The sequence below is a fragment of the Anopheles coluzzii genome, chromosome 2 (genome assembly GCF_943734685.1).
Source record: "Anopheles coluzzii chromosome 2, AcolN3, whole genome shotgun sequence".
Classification (NCBI taxonomy): Eukaryota; Metazoa; Arthropoda; class Insecta; order Diptera; family Culicidae; genus Anopheles; species Anopheles coluzzii.
The window spans coordinates 6601838-6614274 of NC_064670.1; the positions used below are offsets into that span (position 1 = coordinate 6601838).

At 50.5% G+C, this 12437-nt stretch overlaps 1 protein-coding gene across 5 annotated transcripts in view; it reads right to left on the reverse strand.

Moving 5' to 3' along the window:
- Positions 1-83: 83 nt before the first annotated feature.
- LOC120951690 (uncharacterized) overlaps positions 84-12437 on the reverse strand; it is an 86595-nt gene continuing 74241 nt past the window's right edge. For 4 of the 5 annotated variants that reach the window (XM_040370525.2, XM_040370522.2, XM_040370521.2 and 1 more), the window contains exons 13-15: positions 6932-7719; positions 6680-6845; positions 1910-6608 (exon numbers count right to left, since the gene is read on the reverse strand). In XM_040370525.2, the coding sequence (XP_040226459.2) occupies positions 3892-6608; positions 6680-6845; positions 6932-7719 (3671 nt within the window). In that variant the 3' untranslated portion in view covers positions 1910-3891. Of the gene's footprint in view, positions 1619-1909; positions 6609-6679; positions 6846-6931; positions 7720-12437 lie in introns of those variants that run through there. The other variant, XM_040370526.2, reaches the window with a different exon arrangement.

Genomic DNA, 12437 nt, shown 5'->3' on the forward strand with positions numbered 1-12437 from the left:
AAAAAAACCAGTGCCATTGTGTGTGTGTGTTTTTTTAAATCCGATTTTTTTTTCGTTTCGTGTTTGTGTGTTAGTAGACTTGCTTTTACTTCACCGTTGAGTTTATTTGCCGATTTTAAACATTATTCTTTCTCTTATCCTGTAAACAAAGATTTTTCTTGCGCGTGAGAATATAAAACTAAACACTGTTAAATAGACGAAACAAACGAAATTATTGAACTCCTCTGGGGAGAGATGGTAATTTACTAACGTTTGTTGAGCAACGACGCAGGAGGCCATTTTCATTCCGAGTGCTTCCCCGTTTTTGCCCGGCCTTGCCTGCTGCGATCGAAAACGTAAACTCACTCCTGGTAAATGTCCTGAAAAAAACCCATTTTTTCCTTCTTTCTTTTGCTCCTTCCTATCAATCTTTCATTCTCTCCCCGTTTTCCCCGCAACGTTTTAAGCCTTTCTCCTGTCACTCGCTCTTACTGTCAGTCTCTCTTCTTGTCTGTATTTCTAGCTATCTTTTTTCGATCTATGTTTCTTTCACTTCCCTGTCCTCCTTGTTGTTTTGTTTTCTCGTTCTATTAGAGCACAAATCATTGTTTCGCTTTGTTTCACTCGCATCTACTACTACTACTTCTGCTGTTCTCTTTATCTCACTCGCGCGTTTCGAGTTCTAGCTAGCTAATCTCTCTTCTCGACTTAAATGGCTTCCTGCTATGGGTTTTGTTCCTTCTTCCTTTTTTCCACTTTGTTTACACTTTTATTTGTTTGCGTTGTTTTGTAGACTTAGCTAGTTAGTTTTGTGCAATAATTCGATAATGATTCTACGTCCCCCCTTTCCCCCGGACACACCGCGTACACAATACACATTTGACAAATTACGTTTTTTAGTTATTTTTTGCTTTCTTTCTGCTGTTTTTGTGCTCTCGCTCTCTCTTTTCTAGAGGTCTACTTTTCTCAACCGTACCTCGCCACCACCCAGCTGGTGGTTGGCATGTGAACAAACAGAACAGAAACCCAAGACCCAAGAAGCATGTGTACAAAGCCGCAGTGTCTTTGTGTCTGTAACTACTTGAAACACAAATCGTTTCTTCGGCATGGCGCCCAAGCACGTGCCGCCCCACGTCCCATGTGTATGTGTGTGTGCATTTGTTTGTTACTCACATTGTTATTGTATCACAATTTTATTTGCCCTTTTATTTTATTTTTACACGCACCGACAACAAATGGGTTCGTTTCCCCCGTGTGTGTGTGTCTGTGGGTCTGTGTTACACAAATGATAATGCTTTTGCTTTTTCTCCCCCTATCGCTCCATCCATTGCCCCCATTCCTTTACACGCTGTTTACTAGCCTAGAGCGGTCCAACGCGCATTTGTCCAGCGCGATCCGCCTTTTTATACAGTACAGTGTAGTTTTCCAGTAGTAAATCGAGTTAATCCTATTAGACACTGAACCTTCGAACCTTCGCCATCCTCTGTTGGCCTCCGTTTGCTGACCATACCGAATTACTGCAATGCTAGCGGGGTTGCGGGTGCGGCACTGGTACCTCCACCACCACCACTTCCGTTACTGTTTCCGTTCATCGTTTCCACTCCAGCCGGTGGTGAGGATTTGCTTGCTATCGTGTCGTCTGGAAGATGAAGAAGATGAAAGGGAAATTTTAACCACAATAACACTAGAACACAACTAAAAACCCCAAAACGAGAATGAGAGGAGCAGCACAGCAGTAGAGAGAAGGAAGAAAAAAGCAAACAAAAAAACAAAAAAAAAATTAATCAACAAAATGGAGAAAAAAACGACCCTAACACTTTCCGAACAGTTTCTCAAAAAAAAAAAAAAAAACAAAAAAAACAAAACAAAACAATATCTGCTGGTATGCTTTTTATGATTATTATGTGTGTGTTCTTCCGTTACTGTCTCTCTGTCTCTCTGTCTGTCCCTTTGTTGTTTCCTCCTATCATTTACTTTTTATCCTTTTCTTTTTACCTTTCTTTCTTTCTCGCTACTCCTGTTGCTCTCTTTTTCTTGCTTTCATAATGCAATTTATTAGTTTTAATCAATTCATTGCTCTATCTACTACTTCTTGGCGCTTCTTTGCCCTTCTTTCTTTACTAAATTTGACCCTATCATTTCTTATTACACAGTCTACTGCGTGGTCCTTAACTACATACATTTTGCTGCTCTTTTGCTTCTCTTTTCCTTTCTCACTGGTCCTATCTATGCATGTATGCCTCTCTCTCTCTCTCTTCTCACCTCTCTTCATTTTCCGCATTACTTCCAAATGTGCGCAGACAACCGTGTACTAATTGTAATTTATATATTTTAGAACTGACTTAATTTAACCAAAAAGGAAGGAAAAAAGCAACAAAACAAAACGAAAAAAAAACCTCTGTAAGGAAATGTGTTTGCGCTGTACTGTTTATTTTTGCTTTCCCTTTGTTTCCTGCCTGTTTCGCCTGTCTCTCTCTCTCTCTTTAATTTGTTTTTTTTTTAGAAAAGAATTAAAGCAACATTTCTTATCCTAACACGCCCTAGGTGTCCTCCCTTAGATGAAGTGAATGTACATATCCTGATGCTTAAATTTTATTCGCATGTGCTTGTAGTTTCCTTCTATTCCTATTTCTCCCTTTTCTCTATGCACATACAAACATGTGTGTGCGTGTGTAGATCGTTTTACAAGCATAGTTATATGCAACGCGCGCGATTAACGATACAGTAAACCATATAGAAGAAATAAAATAATATTATAATAGCGCTCATAATAAATGTAATGGGGGTGGTAGTGATAATAATCGTACACAAACAAGTTGCTCCCTAAACACACTGTTTACATTCATCTCTAACAGTAGCTTTCCTCTCACTCTCGCTCTCTTCATCTTCTGAGAGGATGTAAGAGAGGCAAAGTAAGAGAAGAAGCGAAAAAGTACGAATCGATCTAGTAGGAAAAGGATATATTTGTGGTTCGGTTAACAGAGACACGCATAGCGTCGTATATTATATTGTCAGGTTCGTCCTTTCGTCGAGATGAAGCAACAAAGAGAGAGAGAGAGAGAAAGATTGAGTGAGTGAGTGAGCAATCGAGCAGTGTAAAGACAGATAGAGAAAGGGTATCATTGTACTACTGTTTTCTCTCACTTCGTTTTCCCTTTCTTTCGCTCTTCTCTTCTTTGCATGGTTACGTGTTTTCTTATTCTTTCTCTCTTTCGTACTTGCGCTTTACTTTCCTAGCCTACTTTTATCAACCTTATTTCTAAACCTCCAACTACTACTTTACCTAAATGTTGCCTTTCTTGTGTTGCCGTCCCTACCACGTTCTACTACCACGTGGTGTAGATGGATGGGAGAGATGGTGTGTTTGTGTGTATGTATGTGTGACACAGTTTTAAGAACACATCTTAAGATACACACGTACACCACACAGGATGATGAATCGTTTGTCGTTGCATTAAACAAAAAAAAGCGGACGAAGACAATCCAACAACGAAAGCGAGAAAGGATTCTACTCGTTATTGGGAGGGTATGTACAAACATATCTATTTTGCCGCTAAAAGTTTGTGCTCACAACTACTGCAAGGAAGCGCGTCTGATCGTTTTCCTTTTCTTTCCATCATATCATATCTCGCTCTACTCGTGTTAAGTCGTGTATGCCCCTTTTCTGTGAAGGTGTTTTGCTTGTCTCCTTCGTTCTCGCAAGAACTGCATGCAATTTAGTACAATTTCTATTTTAAAAAGGATCTTTGCCCCTGTGCCCTTTCTCTGTTTTTGCGTCCAAAGTTACAGATCCACCACTAAATGCAAGAGAGAGGGAGTTAGAGATAAAACCTCTTTTTTTTGTTAGTAGACGCCGTCGGCCGTCCTTGTCCTGTCCTTCGTTTCTGGACCCCTACACTACACTACACTACACTATCTACTATCGCCTCCTGCCGCTCCCCGGGCACCATTGTTTAGTACGCTTTCGGCTTCCCCCTTCTGCTCGCTGGCACCGTGCAGCAGCGTGCCTTTCTTCCCATTTTCGGCACCAGCAGCAGCACCACCAGCACCTTCCGTCGCTGCGTCCGACACTGCGGGTCCGGACGTTCGTCTGTCGCGCTTGGACGTGGGTGGTGCTGGTGGTGCTGGGAGTGCCACTTCATCCAGTGCTGTTGCTGTGTCACCCTGTACTACACCGCCTCCACCCTTGCTATTACCTGTCGTCGGCGCCAGCGGGGCTGCGGTGGTGGCTGTTGGTGTGGCCGCTCCGGCGTTGCTGTTCGGGATGGACGGTGATCGTCGCTCACGGTTCCCGCTCAGTTCCGCCGGGCTGCCCGCACCACCGTCCGATCCGGCAGCCGCTTGATTGGCCTGTCCACCTCCACTGCCCGCATTGCCATTGCTGTTGACTGTCGAAGCCTTCTCGTGGTGCTTGTCGAGCGTTCCGTTGTTTTCGCTCGGTCCATTATCGTTGGAAATAACGGACGCCGGTTCCTTGCCGTCGTCCTTCACCACATCGGTCCGTTCCTCTTTCGACGCCACCATACCATCCTTGGAGGCTTCATCGCTGGCACTGCGTGAGACGGGGCGCGAGTCTGACAGTGGTGCCGTCGTGCTGCCCCCACCGCCGTTTGTTGTTTCGTGTGCTTCGGCACCACCGGCTACCACGACCGGTGTTGCTACGCGCATCGCCGGACTGCCGCCGGTGCCCCCGGGTGAAGAGGATCCGGACCGCTTAATCACACCGCCCGTCTCGTCCGCATTGCTGGTCGACTTGATGACGTTCGTGCTGTTGTGCCCGTCGGCGACGACGGGTGAGCGCGATTTTGTGTCACCGTTCCTGTCCGCGGTGCTGCTGCTGCCGCTGCTGCTGTTAATACTAGTGACGTTTGTACTATTTACACTGTGTTCCGTGGGTTGCACCCCGGCAGATGAGGCCGCCGCGGGCGCCGGTGGCAATGGTTGCTGCTGTGTGGGAGCAGCAGCCACCACTTGTGGCGGTTGCTCTAGACGATGCGTTGGTGGTGGTGGTCCCGTCGCCGCCGCCGCCGCCCCCGGTCCTCGATGTTGCTGGGAGGAGGAGGACCGCTGCTGCTGCTCCTGGGATGCAGCGGCGGCCGCCGCCGCCGCCACCATCGCCGCATGGTGCTGCAGATGGTGATGGTGGGCTGCGACCGCGGCCGCCTGATGGTGCGTGCTGGGCGGCGTTATGACCGCACTGCTACGCCCGCTCGCGCCGGGCGGATGCTGCGAGAGCTGGGGTTGCGTTTGGGCGCCCGGATGCGACCCGGGCGGCGGCTGTTGCGCCGCATGATGGTGCAGATGGTGCAGATGGTGACTGCCCGCACCGACGGGCGAGTGCGAGGACAGGGCCGAATGGGGATGGGGCGGCGCTTTGCTGCTGAGCGACAGTGGCGAAGCGGCGGCCATCGCGGCGGCAGTGTAGTACGGGTGCGGTGCGGCCGCACTGTTCGGGGTGTTGCTGCCGCCGCCGCCGCTGCTGCTCGTGGCAACGATGGGCGAGGATGGGGAAGCACGGGTGGCCGGGTGCGGCGACGGATGGGTGGACGCGGATTTGCTCGACGTGAGGGCGAGCGGGGCGCCGTGCGGTGAGGTAAGATGATGGTGGGGCGAGGGCGACGCCAGATGGTGGCCGCCCGTCGGGGAGGACGACACGACCGCCACCGGCGACCCGCCCGCGGACAGATTGAGCGAACCGTGGGCGGGCGGTGGAATGTGACCGGCCAGGCTGAGGTTCTGCGCGTTGGCCAGCGCTGCCGTGTGGGACAGATTGAGCCCGCCGATGTGCGCCATCGACGAGTGGTACGAGCTCATCGTGGAGGCGATGCTGTGGCTGTAGGCGGCGGCCGCCGCCGCCAGGCTGGTCGGTATCGACGGGTGGCCCAGCGCACTGCCGGGCGGGGGCGGCTGCGGCACCATGCCCGCCGACGGGTGCGACAGATTGAGCGACGAGCCGGCCGGTGGCTGGGGCACCTGTGGCAGCCCCAGTCCCATGCTCAGCCCGAGCGACGGGTGCAGGGGGTGGTGCGAGGGCAGCCCGAGCGGACCGCCCTGGGGCCGCATGCCCAGCCCGAGCGGTGCGGACAGACCGGGCGGCAGGCCGGGAATGGAGAAGAACGGCCGGGGCAGCGAGTGCGGCATCATGTGCATCATGCGCTCTCGCTCGCGCTCCCGCTCCCGCTCCCGTTCGCGCTCGCGGGCCGCTTCCCGTTCGCGCTCCTTCTCGCGCTGCTCGCGCTCCCGCTGCTCCTTCTCCCGCTGCTGCCGCTCGCGCTCCTCCTTCTCGCGCTGCTCCTTTTCGCGCTGCTCCTTCTCGCGCTGCTCCCGCTCGCGCTGCTCGCGCAACTCGCGCTCCTTCTCGCGCTCGATCGCCGCCTCGCGCGCCTCCCGGGCCCGCTCCTCCTCGCGCAACCGAGCGGCCCGGTGCTCCTCCTCCAGCTTCATGCGCTCGTGTATGCTCTGCATGCCCATGCCGGGCAGCATGCCGTACAGGTTGGGCGGGTAGGGTAGCGACGGGTAGAGCGGGTGCCCTGCGGCCGAATGGTGGCTGGCACGCAGCATCTGGTAGCGCGGATCGAGATAGATGGCCGGATCGTGGTACGCCAGTGCGGCCGGGTTGAAGAGATTTGCTGCAAATTGAAGGTAAAGATGAGGTTAAGTTTACGCTCCGTATCTGTTTGTGTGATTTAGGGCCACTTACCTGGTGGCATGCCGGGAATGGAGCCGAACGCCGAGTACGCATCGATCGGAAACGCACCGGCCGGATGGGCTAGCCGTTCGTCAACCGGTCTGTACGGTTGAAATCCGCTTCGTGCCAGCAGTTCCGACTGGATCGTATTCGAGCTGGGCGGATTGAGGCGCGGCATCTGCAAAAAGGAAAACAATTGGAAACATTTCGATTAGCAACTCTTCCCCTCTCTCTCTCTTTCTCCTTCCCACTCTCTACACAAACCTTCTCCGGTGGTTGCGGCGAGGAGCGCTGCTGCTGCTGATGCTGCTTCTTGGCCGCATCGACGCCGCCACCCCGACTGTCTCGCCCCCCATCACCGCTTCGTATCCTGCCGCCATCGCTAATAATGTTCCCCCGCGCGTCCTCCCCGCGCCTGTCCACCACCATCGATGGTATCGCGTTGCCCCGACCGTCCAGCTGCATTCCTCCTCCTCCTCCTCCGTTGCCACCTCCTTCTCGTTCCCGGTCGCGATCGCGATGATCTCTGTCTCGACCGCCTCCTCCACCACCTCCCGGTCCGGGTCCTCCACTCGATCCGCCTCCTCCCCCTGGTGCACCACTGCCGCCTCCACCACCACCACCACCTGCACCCGGTTCGTCTTCCTTGACGTCCGCCTGCTTGGCGAGATTACGCAGCGCGGCAGCAAACGATCCTGCTCCACCACCTCCTCCACCTCCACCTCCCCCACCACCACCACTACTGCTACGTCCACCGGACGAAGGGTTTTGGGCGTTGGGTGACGCGTGGATGGCGCCCGATCCGCCCCCGTGCGCCACCGACGGCACACCGAGCGGGGCCTGCTGCTGCTGCGGGGGCGGCACCAAACCGGGCGAGGCGCCCGGCGGCAGATGGTGGTTCGGGCCGCCAAGCAGATGGTTCGAGTGGGGCGAGGAAGACGGATGGTGCAGCAGCTGCTGCTGCTGCTGCTGCTGCTGCTGCTGGGCGGAGGAGGACAGGACGGGCGGTGCTGGGCTAGTGACGGGACGCTTCTGTGCTAGTTTCGATTGTACTGTAAACAAAAAAAGAGGAAAAGCATGATGGTTTTGATTAGTTAAAGTGCGTAAGAAACAGGTTAAAGAGCAGGAAAGATGTTCTAATATGTAAATAACAGAAGTTTCTATCCATCCCAAGAGAGGCCTTGGAGTTCAACAAGCTTTTGCGTAACATTTACGCTACATTGGAAGAGCAATTGCGCAACCAGTCGTAAACGCACACACCGAAGTGGGAGGCAGCACCAAATTCAACAAGTATTGATTTTGGTCTCTTGCTTGCTGTGCAGCTAAACTGCATCCTGGGCAATATACATGTGCACACACACAAAAAGGGAATTCTCCGTTTGTTCGCTAGAATTTCATCTACCGCCGGCGATTCCACACAGGAGCATCGTAAAATGAATTGAAATTTGCATCGATCCCATCTCGCCCCATGGTTCGGTCGGTATCGTGATCAAGCAACCAACTGTGCTGGGATTTCCCTTACTCCTTTCGCTTCCTGCTGCTTCTAACCACTGTCGTCCTCAGGAACAGTGTAATGGTATGTGCCAAGAAGTGCTTGGCCTCCATATTCCCCTCAGTGCGATCATGGCGCAAAACTGAAACCAATCTAACGTGGTTCACAATTTCCCTTCGATGCTTGGGTGGGTTGTGGGTTTTGCTCTTCCAACAGTCCGGGATTGGGAATCATACAGAAAAGGCTGCCTCTACTGTGGGAGCGTACACAGCTGGTAGGTAGGGTGGTACACTACGCCCAATTTGCAACCAATACAACGGCAACTACTACCACGAATTCATCGGCAAAAGTCATTCAAAGAGACCCTCGTCGGTTCGGTTCCAAAAATCCATTTCCAAGCACTCCCGCGGTGCTACCGTGCAGCTGCCGAGTTGTACGATCGATGTAATTTGATTTAGCGGAACTTTCAGCACACGGATTGTAATTAAACGTTTCGGGGTGTCCAGAGTGTTTCTGACTTTTCCGGCTAAAAGTGGTTGGTGTGTTGGAGCCTGAACCTCAATAATTGGATAGCGAGTAGTCGATTTCGGGAACAGTATATTGGAGCTAGAGTAGGTGGTCTTTTACTTCACTATAAGTTGCTTTCGGGGCAATTTAAGGAGACACATAGATGATTCTTTTAATTTAAACAATTTTATAAAATATTCCACATTGTTGTGCTCTTTGCTTTCAGCATCAAAATTACACAAACTGGCAAAAGTAAATCGCACAGTTCGCACAGTTGGTTTGAGAAGCTTTTAGGATAATCCTGAGCTACACTTCGAAGGCTTCTCTCTCTCTCTCACCGAGGTCATTGACGAAATCATTCAGTACACAAACAAAGGCTTTTGCCGTGTCCAAGATTACGTGCAGACAGCCAACCCAACCCAAAAAGAAACAAAAAACAGAAAGCTCGATAATACCTTCCCGAGCCGAGCGTTGTAAGCGAAACGGTGTAATAACATTTAAGCGAAATTTCACGCCCCATTAAAGTAGCTTTTGTCGGGCATCAACTGCTGGTGGTACAACAGCGAAGCATTCAGTGTGTGTAAGCAGCTTAAAAATTGAACCAAAACTATTGGCTGTTTGCCTGGGTTCGGTTCCTTTCCCTTCCTTTTAACCTCCAAGTAAAGGACACCAAAAACCAAGGCCTGCTGCTCCGTGAATACGCGCTAAACCACGAACACCGCCACCGGTGGTGAACACGTGTCTCGTCGTTTGGCAAGCGGCGATATGACGGCGATGTACCAGTTCCCTCGGAGTCCTCTTTTTCCCCTTCTCTACACTGTGTTTGGAGGACACCCATGGAGGCACACCAAAACGCGTCATCTTTGCGCGTATCGGAGTGAATTCAAGATGCGGGTTCGAAACACATGCGGCGAGAACCGGGCTGTTGATCCGGGAAACCGGGTGAAACCGGCACTTTCGTTGAAGGGTGTTTGTGTGCTACAAACCCCACTCGTTTGAGGTCGAAGGTGTTTTTGCTAGCTAGCTACCCAAGAAGGGGAATCTCGAACCTAAACTGGCCCTCAACCAACCAACCAAAGCACATGTACCCAATCTGTCAATGATCCTTTTAAATACGCAATTTTAGCCCGGCTTCTTTTTGCGTCCTTTGTCTGGCCCCTTGGGACTGGTTGAGAAACCACTTCTCAACAGTTGCTTCTTCCTTGCGGCAACTTTGGGTGCAAAGGACACACGTTGCTGCTGCTGCTGGGTGCGAAGGATTAATAGAATTATACCCTTGGGCGGTTTATGTCTGCAAGGACCTCTGTCTGCTGCTGGCGCTGTTTTCTCGGTAAAGGACATTACGGTGCGAACAAGGGACACGGACAGGGGGACAACAGTCGTTTACAGAGTGTGGAAAAATCACTTAAGGATAATTGTTCTCGGATACACACAGCGAGCCCAAAACCGGATACAAACTTTAGCCCTGCGCGCTCGGTCCCTTTATTTGGGTCATGTGTCTGGTTCTGGCCGAGGTTTTTGGGAACCCAAAAGAACCGGGGGTGCAAGGAAGGATATAATGTGTGACAGAAACCATAATTTCCATACTGTGTTGTGCCAGACATCAAAATCGGCGGGAAGGGGACGCAGAGCAATTTCTAAAGAAAACTTATTACGCATTCAATGCGACCGGAACACCCGGTGTGGCAAAATAGAGGGAGATCAGGGTTGTGTGTAACAACACAGTCTCTTGCCGACTCTTACGACCCTCCCTAGTTCCCACTATTGCATCAAAGTTCTCACAGTAATCGATCCGTAGCACTTCTCTCTCACTCTTTCACTCACTCAATCTTCCAAAAGATCCTGCTTTATTGATGTGTTCATTTTCCGGCGAGATCAATGCACCCATTTGGCTTACTTTTAGTTCTTTGAGCCCCTTCAATTACAACTCAATCAAACCCATTTTTTTTTTGAAATGGGGGAAAGATTCCAGAACCAGCAGTCTGTCGGAACTGTGTGAGAGTGTAACAGTTGCTTTTAAAAAGTAAGACGAGCCTTCACTATCGATTTTGCGCTCAAAACACACCCTCCTTGAGTCCCCGCCTTCCTTTCAGCCGTAACGTTCCGCTCGTATAATTTAAACTCGACCATCACCATACCATGCACAACCCCCAATGGTGAACAATTAAACCAATTGTCAATTGAGTTCGATTATCGTAATCAATTTCACCGGCATGATGATGATGATGCTGATGTGAAGGAGGAGAAAGTGTTCGTTATGTGCCCCCATCCCGCACCCCGTGTGTCTGTCTGGTTGAACTTGGCATGCCGCTGATCCAATAAATTGATTACGCGACTCTTCTTCCCGGGTTGACACCACCGTTGTTTATTATTGTTTCTCTGTCCCTTAATCATTTAAACCAGCAAACATAACGATTGTCTGTGGTTGCTTTTGCTTTCTTTAGGGAGGAGCATCCTGCTCGTTTAGAACATGTAGCCACTTTCTACATCCATTCACCGGAGTGGCACGGTGGTCGAATGGATAAACGCACGCCCTTTTGTGTATGGTTTGTTACTGTTATCGATTCCCGTCCAAACGGGTGGGACTGTAATAGGACTACTTGAGACGACGACGATATTAAACACTTCAAAATCTCCATCATCTCAATCATTCGCAGGCGCGCGCGGGGACACTTCAACTTAGCTACTAATATTGTGTACTACTTAAACACCCTTTCTCTCTCTCTCTCTCTCTCTCTCTCTCGCCCTTTTTCACTCTCTCCTCCACAACCAAAACCATATTGGCTTTTTCCTCGTCGGCGCAGCAATTTGGGAAGAATTTTTATTTGAAATGCTCATGCAATATTGCTGAATCCTACACCGTTATGAAGCACAACCCCGGGGGCGCAACAAAAAAAAGAACAGAAACAAAGATATACATACACATGCTGAACACATCCTCTTCTAAAACAAAAAACTGCCCGATCAAAACCCGTCTTTTAAACACACAAATAATAATAAAGCATCTGTTGTAGGGAGCTGGGCGCGCGTGTGGAGAGGGATGCAGGGTAAGAAAACGATATATATATCCCATTCAACAAGATAAATATAGGCACTTAAGTGAGTGGCGTGCGTGTGTGTGTGTGCGTGTTTACAAAACTCGGCAAAGATGGTAATAAAAATAAAAACGCACATTCTACAACCCACACACTACACTCTCGGCGGGTTTATCGATTCTCTTCGGTCATGTGTCTAGAGCGGTTCTAAGCTGAAGGCCGCGAGCAGGGGTGCGAGCAGTGAAAGAGAATCCTCTGCCCAGAGCACGTCGCATGTCGTCGCTGTTCCATCATAACATCGGCCCCTCATCTCTAGCCCCCTTTCCAATGTGTTTAGCGCACGCAAAGCCCGCATCTTCTGGTCTGCTCCCTTAGGGACAGACACTAACACCGAACTAACCAGTCCCAGCGCGGGCAGGAGGAGGCTGAGCAGAAACCTCACCCCATATCTCTGGCCTCTTGGTGGAAGAAAACTCAACTCAAATTTAAAGCGAGAGAGAGAGAGGGTGAAACGAGCGGGAAAGGAAGAATAAAATTCTCGTTTCCCAACTTAACATTATTGACCGAGAATCGAGCATTGTGTGTGTGTGTGTTTTGTATTGGGAGAAGCAGTAGTAGTAGCAGTAGCAAATAGTCCCCCTCTGTCCCTGTCTGTCCCTATAGCCATCTTCAGTTGAGATGTATCCGATTACATCAACAACAAAGCGTGTTGCCATTTACAGGAATGGGATAAAGC